At 51.4% G+C, this 12,819-nt stretch overlaps 1 protein-coding gene across 1 annotated transcript in view; it reads right to left on the bottom strand.

Annotated features, from left to right (window-relative positions):
• Positions 1-12,819, bottom strand: part of megf11 (multiple EGF-like-domains 11) — a 551,700-nt gene that overhangs the window by 127,393 nt on the left and 411,488 nt on the right. The window contains exon 13 of the mRNA XM_064990212.1: positions 3,249-3,369. Coding sequence (XP_064846284.1) covers positions 3,249-3,369 — 121 coding nt within the window. The remainder of the gene's footprint in view (positions 1-3,248; positions 3,370-12,819) is intronic.

Genomic DNA, 12,819 nt, shown 5'->3' with positions numbered 1-12,819 from the left:
GTCTGTTGTATAAACTCTGTCCCCTGGGTGAGTCATTCTGTTGTATAAACTCTGTCCCCTGGGTGAGTCAGTCTGTTGTATAAACTCTGTCCCCTGGGTGAGTCATTCTGTTGTATAAACTCTGTCCTCTGGGTGAGTCATTCTGTTGTATAAACTCTGTCCCCTGGGTGAGTCATTCTGTTGTATAAACTCTGTCCCCTGGGTGAGTCATTCTGTTGTGTAAACTGTCCCCTGGGTGAGTCATTCTGTTGTATAAACTCTGTCCCCTGGGTGAGTCATTCTGTTGTATAAACTCTGTCCTCTGGGTGAGTCATTCTGTTGTATAAACTCTGTCCCCTGGGTGAGTCATTCTGTTGTATAAACTCTGTCCCCTGGGTGAGTCATTCTGTTGTATAAACTCTGTCCCCTGGGTGAGTCAGTCTGTTGTATAAACTCTGTCCCCTGGGTGAGTCATTCTGTTGTATAAACTCTGTCCCCTGGGTGAGTCAGTCTGTTGTATAAACTCTGTCCCCTGGGTGAGTCATTCTGTTGTATAAACTCTGTCCCCTGGGTGAGTCATTCTGTTGTATAAACTGTCCCCTGGGTGAGTCATTCTGTTGTATAAACTCTGTCCCCTGGGTGAGTCAGTCTGTTGTATAAACTCTGTCCCCTGGGTGAGTCATTCTGTTGTATAAACTCTGTCCCCTGGGTGAGTCATTCTGTTGTATAAACTCTGTCCCCTGGGTGAGTCATTCTGTTGTATAAACTCTGTCCCCTGGGTGAGTCATTCTGTTGTATAAACTCTGTCCCCTGGGTGAGTCATTCTGTTGTATAAACTCTGTCCCCTGGGTGAGTCATTCTGTTGTATAAACTCTGTCCCCTGGGTGAGTCATTCTGTTGTATAAACTCTGTCCCCTGGGTGAGTCAGTCTGTTGTATAAACTCTGTCCCCTGGGTGAGTCAGTCTGTTGTATGAACTCTGTCCCCTGGGTGAGTCATTCTGTTGTATAAACTCTGTCCTCTGGGTGAGTCATTCTGTTGTATAAACTCTGTCCCCTGGGTGAGTCAGTCTGTTGTATAAACTCTGTCCCCTGGGTGAGTCAGTCTGTTGTATAAACTGTCCCCTGGGTGAGTCAGTCTGTTGTATAAACTCTGTCCCCTGGGTGAGTCATTCTGTTGTATAAACTCTGTCCCCTGGGTGAGTCATTCTGTTGTATAAACTCTGTCCCCTGGGTGAGTCATTCTGTTGTATAAACTCTGTCCCCTGGGTGAGTCATTCTGTTGTATAAACTCTGTCCCCTGGGTGAGTCATTCTGTTGTATAAACTCTGTCCCCTGGGTGAGTCATTCTGTTGTATAAACTCTGTCCCCTGGGTGAGTCAGTCTGTTGTATAAACTCTGTCCCCTGGGTGAGTCATTCTGTTGTATAAACTCTGTCCCCTGGGTGAGTCATTCTGTTGTATAAACTCTGTCCTCCTGGTGAGTCAGTCTGTTGTATAAACTCTGTCCCCTGGGTGAGTCAGTCTGTTGTATAAACTCTGTCCCCTGGGTGAGTCATTCTGTTGTATAAACTCTGTCCCCTGGGTGAGTCATTCTGTTGTATAAACTCTGTCCCCTGGGTGAGTCATTCTGTTGTATAAACTCTGTCCCCTGGGTGAGTCATTCTGTTGTATAAACTCTGTCCCCTGGGTGAGTCATTCTGTTGTATAAACTCTGTCCCCTGGGTGAGTCAGTCTGTTGTATAAACTCTGTCCCCTGGGTGAGTCATTCTGTTGTATAAACTCTGTCCCCTGGGTGAGTCAGTCTGTTGTATAAACTCTGTCCCCTGGGTGAGTCAGTCTGTTGTATAAACTCTGTCCCCTGGGTGAGTCATTCTGTTGTATAAACTCTGTCCCCTGGGTGAGTCATTCTGTTGTATAAACTCTGTCCCCTGGGTGAGTCATTCTGTTGTATAAACTCTGTCCTCCTGGTGAGTCAGTCTGTTGTATAAACTCTGTCCCCTGGGTGAGTCAGTCTGTTGTATAAACTCTGTCCCCTGGGTGAGTCATTCTGTTGTATAAACTCTGTCCCCTGGGTGAGTCATTCTGTTGTATAAACTCTGTCCCCTGGGTGAGTCATTCTGTTGTATAAACTCTGTGCCCTGGGTGAGTCATTCTGTTGTATAAACTATGTCCCCTGGGTGAGTCATTCTGTTGTGTAAACTGTCCCCTGGGTGAGTCATTCTGTTGTATAAACTCTGTCCTCCTGGGTGAGTCATTCTGTTGTATAAACTCTGTCCCCTGGGTGAGTCATTCTGTTGTATAAACTCTGTCCTCTGGGTGAGTCAGTCTGTTGTATAAACTGTCCCCTGGGTGAGTCATTCTGTTGTATAAACTCTGTCCCCTGGGTGAGTCATTCTGTTGTATAAACTCTGTCCACTGGGTGAGTCAGTCTGTTGTATAAACTCTGTCCCCTGGGTGAGTCATTCTGTTGTATAAACTCTGTCCCCTGGGTGAGTCATTCTGTTGTATAAACTCTGTCCCCTGGGTGAGTCATTCTGTTGTATAAACTCTGTCCTCTGGGTGAGTCATTCTGTTGTATAAACTCTGTCCCCTGGGTGAGTCATTCTGTTGTATAAACTCTGTCCCCTGGGTGAGTCATTCTGTTGTATAAACTCTGTCCCCTGGGTGAGTCAGTCTGTTGTATAAACTCTGTCCCCTGGGTGAGTCAGTCCGTTGTATAAACTCTGTCCCCTGGGTGAGTCAGTCTGTTGTATAAACTCTGTCCCCTGGGTGAGTCAGTCCGTTGTATAAACTCTGTCCTCTGGGTGAGTCATTCTGTTGTATAAACTCTGTCCCCTGGGTGAGTCAGTCTGTTGTATAAACTCTGTCCCCTGGGTGAGTCAGTCTGTTGTATGAACTCTGTCCCCTGGGTGAGTCATTCTGTTGTATAAACTCTGTCCCCTGGGTGAGTCATTCTGTTGTATAAACTCTGTCCCCTGGGTGAGTCATTCTGTTGTATAAACTCTGTCCCCTGGGTGAGTAATTCTGTTGTATAAACTCTGTCCCCTGGGTGAGTCAGTCTGTTGTATAAACTGTCCCCTGGGTGAGTCATTCTGTTGTATAAACTCTGTCCTCTGGGTGAGTCAGTCTGTTGTATAAACTCTGTCCCCTGGGTGAGTCATTCTGTTGTATAAACTCTGTCCCCTGGGTGAGTCATTCTGTTGTATAAACTCTGTCCCCTGGGTGAGTCAGCCTGTTGTATGAGCTATGTCCCCTGGGGTGTACTGTACCTTCTCTGCAGCTACAGGATCCATCGATGGGGGAGCAGGGGGCGTGGTTATGACAGGAGCAGGTAGAGGAGCAACTAGGACCGTATAGCCCCGGAGGACATAGAGAAGAGCAGTCATCTCCCTGGAGAGAGGAGGAGGGGAGAGGAGGAGAGGAAAAGAGAAGAGGAGAGAGGAAGAGGAGTCAGTTAGGAACTTGAGGAGCAACTAGCACCGTAAAAGCCCTCAAAGACACAGAGAATCATCTAAGAACATCACAGTGACATGTGTCTACTGTGATCACTCGTCTCCCATTTCATATGCCATTTAAGTGGAGCTGCGAGGTTCACAGACCGGGGAGTTCAAATCCTTTGTGTGGATAGGCCAGAAAATGTGACGTGTCGCTCCCTATGCAAATGGGGTGTCAGATGGCACACACTGCACTTCAGAGGAGAGCGGAGAACGGCATGAGAAGCGGGACAAACAGAACTGTCACGGAGTGCACTGCAATTGATGCTGCGCCATTCACAGAGCCCTCAGTACACAAAAATGTTGGTCGGAACGGTCCGGAACCAATCAAAATGGCAAGATACCTCCAACAGAGGTCTGAGTGTATATGAATATCTTTAATATATTTCATATATTATCAGTATCATTAGCTTTTAAAAACAATTAAATCTGTTTTGTTTTGTCATATTTTTGGAGGAGAGAGAGAGGCTCTCTCTGTTCCTGCAAGTGAGGAGGATATTCACAGTCTTTCATTGAATGTTTTCATAATTTATCTGCGCATAATCGTCGAAAAGCCTACCAGTATGCAAATTAGGTGAGTCAAATAAACGGACTCTCTTACCGATGCGATTCGGTTGGCTACTGACGAGTCACTCTCTTACCGATGCGATTCGGTTGGCTACTGACGAGTCACTCTCTTACCGATGCGATTCGGTTGGCTACTGACGAGTCACTCTCTTACCGATGCGATTCGGTTGGCTACTGACGAGTCACTCTCTTACCGATGCGATTCGGTTGGCTACTGACGAGTCACTCCCTTACCGATGCGATTCGGTTGGCTACTGACGAGTCACTCTCTTACCGATGCGATTCGGTTGGCTACTGACGAGTCACTCTCTTACCGATGCGATTCGGTTGGCTACTGACGAGTCACTCTCTTACCGATGCGATTCGGTTGGCTACTGACGAGTCACTCTCTTACCGATGCGATTCGGTTGGCTACTGACGAGTCACTCTCTTACCGATGCGATTCGGTTGGCTACTGACGAGTCACTCTCTTACCGATGCGATTCGGTTGGCTACTGACGAGTCACTCTCTTACCGATGCGATTCGGTTGGCTACTGACGAGTCACTCTCTTACCGATGCGATTCGGTTGGCTACTGACGAGTCACTCTCTTACCGATGCGATTCGGTTGGCTACTGACGAGTCACTCTCTTACCGATGCGATTCGGTTGGCTACTGACGAGTCACTCTCTTACCGATGCGATTCGGTTGGCTACTGACGAGTCACTCTCTTCATCGTCACTGTCTGGCAAGTCCTCATGGACTTCATATGGAAAATACAAACAAGATCTTTAGTTCACTAGCGATACCATGAACATACTGTAGAACTATTTGTGAATGGATATGAGACAGACTTTATCCAGTCAGTTTGACACCATTTCCAAACTAGTTGAAGCTGATTCACTGATTCACTGATTCACTGATTCACTGATTCACTGCTTTCAATCAAAGCACAGTAAACATTTTCAGCAACACTTTGTGGCTGCATATAGAAACACGTGAAACAAAATAATCTGTCAGAAAACATTAGGACTCATCCCTCCACTACTCCACTCCTCCATCCTCCACTACTCCACTCCTCCATCCTCCACTCCTCCATCCTCCACTCCTCCATCCTCCACTACTCCATCCTCCACTACTCCATCCTCCACTCCTACACTCCTCCACTCCTACACTCCTCCACTCCTACACTCCTACACTCCTACACTCCTCCATCCTCCACTACTCCACTCCTCCATCACTCCACTCCTCCATCCTCCACTACTCCATTAATAATCTGTCAGAAAACATTAGGACTCATCCCTCCACTACTCCACTACTCCACTACTCCACTCCTCCACTACTCCATCCTCCACTACTCCACTCCTCCATCCTCCACTCCTCCATCCTCCACTCCTCCATCCTCCACTACTCCATCCTCCACTACTCCACTACTTCACTCCTCCATCCTCCACTACTCCACTCCTCCATCCTCCTCTACTCCACTCCTCCATCCTCCACTACTTCACTCCTCCACTCCTCCACTACTCCATCCTCCACTACTCCACTACTCCATCCTCCACTCCTCCACTCCTCCACTCCTCCACTCCTCCACTACTCCACTCCTCCACTCCTCCATCACTCCACTCCTCCATCCTCCACTACTCCATTAATAATCTGTCAGAAAACATTAGGACTCATCCCTCCACTACTCCACTACTCCACTCCTCCATACTCCACTACTCCACTCCTCCATCCTCCACTACTCCATCCTCCACTACTCCACTCCTCCACTACTTCACTCCTCCATCCTCCACTACTTCACTCCTCCATCCTCCACTACTCCACTCCTCCATCCTCCTCTACTCCTCCATCCTCCACTACTTCACTCCTCCACCCTCCACCCTCCACTACTCCACTACTCCATCCTCCACTACTCCATCCTCCACTACTCCATCCTCCACTACTCCACTACTCCACTCATCCACTACTCCACTCATCCACTACTCCACTCCTCCATCCTCCACTACTCCACTCCTCCATCCTCCTCTACTCCACTCCTCCATCCTCCACTACTTCACTCCTCCACCCTCCACTCCTCCATCCTCCACTACTCCACTACTCCATCCTCCACTACTCCATCCTCCACTACTCCATCCTCCACTACTCCACTACTCCACTCATCCATCCTCCACTACTCCACTCCTCCATCCTCCACTACTCCATTAATAATCTGTCAGAAAACATTAGGACTCATCCCTCCACTACTCCACTACTCCACTCCTCCATACTCCACTACTTCACTCCTCCTCCTCTACTCCACTCCTCCATCCTCCACTCCTCCACTACTCCACTCCTCCATCCTCCACTACTCCATCCTCCACTACTCCACTACTCCATCCTCCACTACTCCATCCTCCACTACTCCATCCTCCACTATTCCACCCCTCCTCTACTCCACTACTCCATCCTCCACTACTCCATCCTCCACTACTCCACTACTCCACTACTCCACCCCTCCACTACTCCACCCCTCCACTACTCCATCCTCCACTACTCCATCCTCCACTCCTCCATCCTCCACTACTCCATCCTCCACTATTCCACCCCTCCACTACTCCACCCCTCCACTACTCCATCCTCCACTATTCCACCCCTCCACTACTCCATCCTCCACTCCTCCATCCTCCACTACTCCATCCTCCACTACTCCACTCCTCCATCATCCACTACTCCACTCCTCCACTACTCCACTCCTCCTCCTCTACTCCACTCCTCCATCCTCCACTACTCCACTACTCCATCCTCCACTACTCCATCCTCCACAACTCCACCCTCCACTCCTCCACTACTCCACTACTCCACCCCTCCACTACTCCACCCCTCCACTCCTCCATCCTCCACTCCTCCATCCTCCACTCCTCCATCCTCCACTATTCCACCCTCCACTACTCCATCCTCCACTATTCCACCCTCCACTACTCCACCCCTCCACTACTCCATCCTCCACTACTCCATCCTCCACTACTCCATCCTCCACTATTCCATCCTCCACTACTCCACTCCTCCATCCTCCTCTACTCCACTCCTCCATCCTCCACTACTTCACTCCTCCACCCTCCACTCCTCCATCCTCCACTACTCCACTACTCCATCCTCCACTCCTCCATCCTCCACTACTCCATCCTCCACTACTCCATCCTCCACTCCTCCACTACTCCACTCATCCACTACTCCATCCTCCACTACTCCACTCCTCCATCCTCCACTACTCCATTAATAATCTGTCAGAAAACATTAGGACTCATCCCTCCACTACTCCACTACTCCATACTCCACTACTTCACTCCTCCTCCTCTACTCCACTCCTCCATCCTCCACTCCTCCACTACTCCACTCCTCCATCCTCCACTACTCCATCCTCCACTACTCCATCCTCCACTACTCCACTACTCCACTACTCCATCCTCCACTACTCCACCCCTCCACTCCTACACCCCTCCATCCCTCTACTCCTACACCCCTCCATCCCTCCACTCCTCCATCCGGTCCTCTCCTCTGTAGTCACACCAGGCCAGGGTCATTATAATTCCTCTGCTTTAAAATGGCTGAGCACAGCAGCACCTATAAAGATCCCCCTCTCTCTCGCTTTCTCTCAGCCCTGATGATCATAGCCATGTGTCTCTGGGTCCCCTCCCCTCCATCTCTCTCTCTCGCTTTCTCTCAGCCCTGATGATCATAGCCATGTGTCTCTGGGTCCCCTCCCCTCCATTTCTCTCTCTCTCCTCTTTCTTCTCTGTCCTGAGTGACAGCTGACAGTATGATTTAGAGTACTAATTAGCGCCATAGAAGAGTCCTGTGTGTCTGGGGACTCCCTCCTCGCTCCTCCTCACTCCGACTCGCCCCTGAGCCTCCTCTGTGCCTCTCCTCACCGGGACTCTGCTCTGTCTGCTACCCAGCTGTCAGCTCAGCACTGTGTGTGTCCGCTCATCTTGACAGAGTTTAAACAGAGTAAAGGAAAGGACACTGGACGCCAGGGGCAGAACATGGTGTATCTTTAAGGGTCTCTCCTCTCATCTTCATCCTCCTCTCCCCTTCAACCTCCTCTCCTCCTCCTCCTCCCTACAACTCCTCCTTCTCTCCCCTTCCTTCTCCTCCTCCCTCCTTCCTCCTCCTCCTCCTCCTCTCCTCCTCCTCCCTCCTTCCTCCTCCTCCTCCTTACAACTCCTCCTTCTCTCCCCTTCCTTCTCCTCCTCCCTCCTTCCTCCTCCTCCTCCTCCTCCTCCCTCCCCTTCTTCCTCCTCCTCTCCCCTTCCTCCTCCTCCCCTCCTCTCCCCTCCCTCCTCCTCCACCCCTCCTCTCCCCTTCCTCCTTCCTCATCCTCTCCTCTTCCTCCTCCTCCTCTCCCCTTCCTCCTTCTCTCCCCTTCCTCCTCTCCCCCCTCTCCCCTCACTCCTCCTCCTCCTCCCCTCCTCTCCTCTCCCCTTCCTCCTTCTCTCCCCTTCCTCCTCTACGCCCCCTCTCCCCTCCCTCCTCCTCTCTTCCTCCTCCTCAGAGTTTAAATGGAGGAAAGGACACTGGACACTGGATGGTGTATCTTAAAGGGTCTCTCCGCTCATCTTCCTCCTCCTCTCCTCTCCCCTTCCTCCTTCTCTCCCCTTCCTCCTCTACGCCCCCTCTCCCCTCCCTCCTCCTCTCTTCCTCCTCCTCAGAGTTTAAATGGAGGAACGGACACTGGACACTGGATGGTGTATCTTAAAGGGTCTCTCCTCTCATCTTCCTCCTCCCCTCCTCCTCCTCCTCTCCTCTCCCATTCCTCCTTCTCTCCCCTTCCTCCTCTACGCCCCCTCTCCCCTCCCTCCTCCTCTCTTCCTCCTCCTCAGAGTTTAAATGGAGGAAAGGACACTGGACACTGGATGGTGTATCTTAAAGGGTCTCTCCTCTCATCTTCCTCCTCCCCTCCTCCTCCTCCTCTCCTCTCCCATTCCTCCTTCTCTCCCCTTCCTCCTCTATGCCCCCTCTCCCCTCCCTCCTCCTCTCTTCCTCCTCCTCAGAGTTTAAATGGAGGAAAGGACACTGGACACTGGATGGTGTATCTTAAAGGGTCTCTCCTCTCATCTTCCTCCTCCCCTCCTCTTCCTCCTCCTCTCCTCCCTCCCCTTCTTCCTCCTCTCCCCTTCCTCCTCCTCTCCCCTTCCTCCTCCTCTCCCCCTCCTCTCCCCTTCCTCCTCCTCTCCTCCTCCTCCCCTCCTCTCCCCTTCCTTCTTCTCTCCCCTTCCTCATCCTCTCCTCTTCCTCCTCCTCCTCTCCCCTTCCTCCTTCTCTCCCCTTCCTCCTCTACCCCCCTCTCCCCTCCCTCCTCCTCCTCCTCCCCTCTCCCCTTCCTCCTTCTCTCCCCTTCCTCCTCTACGCCCCCTCTCCCCTCCCTCCTCCTCTCTTCCTCCTCCTCCCTCCTCAGAGTTTAAACAGAGGAAAGGACACTGGACACTGGATGGTGTATCTTAAAGGGTCTCTCCTCTCATCTTCCTCCTCCCCTCCTCTTCCTCCTCCTCTCCTCCTCCTCCTCCCTCCCCTTCTTCCTCCTCTCCCCTTCCTCCTCCTCTCCCCTCCCTCCTCCTCCTCTCCTCTTCCTCCTCCTCCTCCTCTCCTCCTCCCTCCCCTTCCTCCTCCTCTCCCCTTCCTCCTCCTCCTCTCCTCTTCTCCCCTTCCTCCTTCTCTCCCCTTCATTCCTCTACCCCCTCTCCCCTCCCTCCTCCTCCTCCTCCTCCCCTCCTCTCCCCTTCCTCCTTCTCTCCCCTTTCTCCTCTACCCCCCCTCTCCCCTCCCTCCTCCTCTCTTCCTCCTCCTCCCTCCTCAGAGTTTAAACGGAGGAAAGGAAAGGACACTGGACACTGGATGGTGTATCTTAGGGTCTCTCCTCTCATCTTCCTCCTCCCCTCTTCCTCCTCCTCTTCCCTTCCTCCTCCTCCCCCCTTCCTCCTCCACCTCCTCCTCCTCCCTCCACCTCCTCCTCTCCCCTTCCTCCTCCTCTCCCCTTCCTCCTCCTCTCCTCATCTCCCCTTCCTCCTCCTATCCCCTTCCTTCTCCCTCTCCCTCCACCTACTCCTTCTCTCCTCTCCCCTTCCTCCTCCTCCTCTCCTCCTCCTCCCTCCACCTCCTCCTCCTCTCCCCTCCTCCTCCTCCTCTCCCTTTCATTCTCCTCCTCCCTCCACCTCCTCCTCCTCTCCTCTCCTCTTCCTCCTCCTCCTTCCCATTCCTTCTCCTCCCTACACATCCTCTCCCTCTCCTCCTCCTCCTCTCCCCTTCCTCCTCCTCCCTCCACCTCCTCCCCCCCTCCTCTCCCCTTCCTCCTCCTCTCCCCATCCTTCTCTGCCTCCCTCCACCTCCTCTCCCCTTCCTCCCCCCTTCCTTCTCCTCACTACACCTCCTCCACCTCCCCCTCCACCTCCTCCTCTCCTCCCTCCACCTCCTCCTCTCCTCTTCCTCCTTCTCTCCCCTTCCTCCTCTCCCATTCCTTCTCCTCCCTACACCTCCTCTCCCTCTCCTCCTCCTCCTCTCCCCTTCCTCCTCCTCTCCCCTTCCTTCTCCTCACTACACCTCCTCCTCTCCTCCTCCTCCCTCCACCTCCTCCTCTGCCTCCCCTCCTCTTCTCCCCTTCCTTCTCCTCTCCTCCCTCCTGCTCCTCCCTCCACCTCCTCCTCCCCTCTCCACCTCCTCCTCCTCCTCCCTCCTCTTCCACCCCCCCCACACCTCCTCCTCCTCCTCTCTCTCTTCCCTCAGCGCCCTACATGAAAGCTTCGGTCTGGGAATGACACTTTTATCAATCAGTTCACAGTAGCCTTTGTTCTGTTCTCAAAATGACGGTTTTAATACTGCTAACAATGGCACTTCTATTCCCGTTGTTATCTAAGGGCTGAGAGGAGAGGGGGTGTGGTGACGGGGAGGAAGAGAAGGAGAAATCAGAGGAAGAGGAAGAAGAAGAAGAAGTGGAGGAGATGGAGGTGGAGGAGGTGGATGAGGAGGAGGTGCAGGTGGAGGAGAAGGAGGTGGAGGAGGTAGAGGATGAGAAGGGGGTGGGGGTGGAGGAGAAGGAGGTGAAGTAGAAGGAGGTGGATGAGGAGGAGAAGGAGGTGGAGGAGGAGGAGGTAGAGGAGAAGGATGAGGAGGAGGTGGAAGAGAAGGAGTTGGAGGAGGATGTGGAAGGATGTGGAGGAGAAGGTGCTGGAAGAGGAGTAGGTAGAGGAGAAGGAGGTGGAAGAGGAGGAGTTGGAGGAGGATGTGGAGGAGGAGGAGGAGGAGAAGGTGGTGGAAGAGGAGGAGGTAGAGGAGAAGGAGGTGGAAGAGAAGGAGGTGGAAGAGGAGGAGGTGGAAGAGAAGGAGTTGGATGTGGAGGAGGAGGATGTGGAGGAGGAGAAGGTGGTGGAAGAGGAGGAGGTGGAAGAGGAAAAGGCAGAGGAGGTAGAGGAGCAGGTAAAAGAGGAGGAGGTGGAAGAGGAGGTGGAAGAGGAAAAGGCAGAGGAGGTAGAGGAGCAGGTAGAAGAGGAGGAGGTGGAAGAGGAGAAAGAAGAGACATGGCGAAGTGGAAGAAGAGGAGGGAGGTTTCAGCTCATCCCCAGTTCAACAGGCAATTAACTGGTGCCTGGCCTCATGGGTAAAGGAAGGAGGTTTGGTCACTGAGACACAAATGACTTGGCTGCATCCTGGCATACAGTAATGTTACACCCGGTTATCTTTTTTGTTTTCTCATGATTTGGTTGGGTCAAATTGTGTGGGGTGTGTTTGTGTTTGTGAACAGAGCCCCAGGACCAGCTTGCTTAGGGGACTCTTCTCCAGGTTCATATCTCTGTAGGTGATGGCTTGGTTTTAAGGAAGGTTTGGGAATCGCTTCCTTTTTGGTGGTTGTAGAATTTAACGGCTCTTTTCTGGATTTTGATAATTAGTTGGTATCGGCCTAATTCTGCTCTGCATGCATTATTTGGTGTTCTACGTTGTACACGGAGGATCTTTTTGCAGAATTCTGCATGCAGAGTCTCAATTTGGTGTTTGTCCCATTTTGTGAATTCTTGGTTGGATCCCAGACCTCACAACCATAAAGGCCAATGGGTTCTATAAAGGATTCAAGTATTTGTAGCTGGATCCTAATTGGTTACGTTTAATGTTTCTTTTGATGGCACAGAAGGCCCTTCTTGCCTTGTCTCTCAGATCATTCACAGCTTTGTGGAACTTACCTGTGGCGCTGATGTTTAAGGGTATGATTCGGGGTATGAGGTATGCATAGCTTTATTGTGTGCTCTAGGGCAACGATGTCTAGATGGAATTCGCATGTGTTGTCCTGGCAACTGGACCTTTTTTGGAAAACCATTATTTTTGTCTTACAGAGATTTACTGTCAGGGCCCAGGTCTTACAGAATCTGTGCAGATGATCTAGGTGCTGCTGTAGGCCCTCCTTGGTTGGAGACAGATTGTCAGGAAACAGTGGACATTTGACTTCAGATTCTAGTAGGGTGAGGCCGGGTGCTGCAGACTGTTCTAGTGCCCTCTCCAATTTGTTAATATCTATGTTGAAGAGGATGGGGCTCAAGCTGCATCCCTGTCTCACCCCACGGCCCTGTGGAAAGAAATGTGTTTTTTGGCTATTTTAACCTATTTTAACCACACACCTGTTTTTTTGTACATGGATTTTATAATATCATATGTTTCCTCCAACAAAACTTTCCATCGATTTGTAATTTAACTTGTGGATAAAGTTTGGAATGACACCATTCCGAGCTCTAATGACATCACAATACGTTTTTCGTTTTGGGGTGTTTTTTTTGAGAAT

The sequence above is a fragment of the Oncorhynchus masou genome, chromosome 15, assembly GCF_036934945.1.
Source record: "Oncorhynchus masou masou isolate Uvic2021 chromosome 15, UVic_Omas_1.1, whole genome shotgun sequence".
Classification (NCBI taxonomy): domain Eukaryota; kingdom Metazoa; phylum Chordata; class Actinopteri; order Salmoniformes; family Salmonidae; genus Oncorhynchus; species Oncorhynchus masou.
The sequence above is the reverse complement of the archived record's forward strand: the minus strand, read 5'-3'. Positions and strand labels throughout refer to the sequence as shown.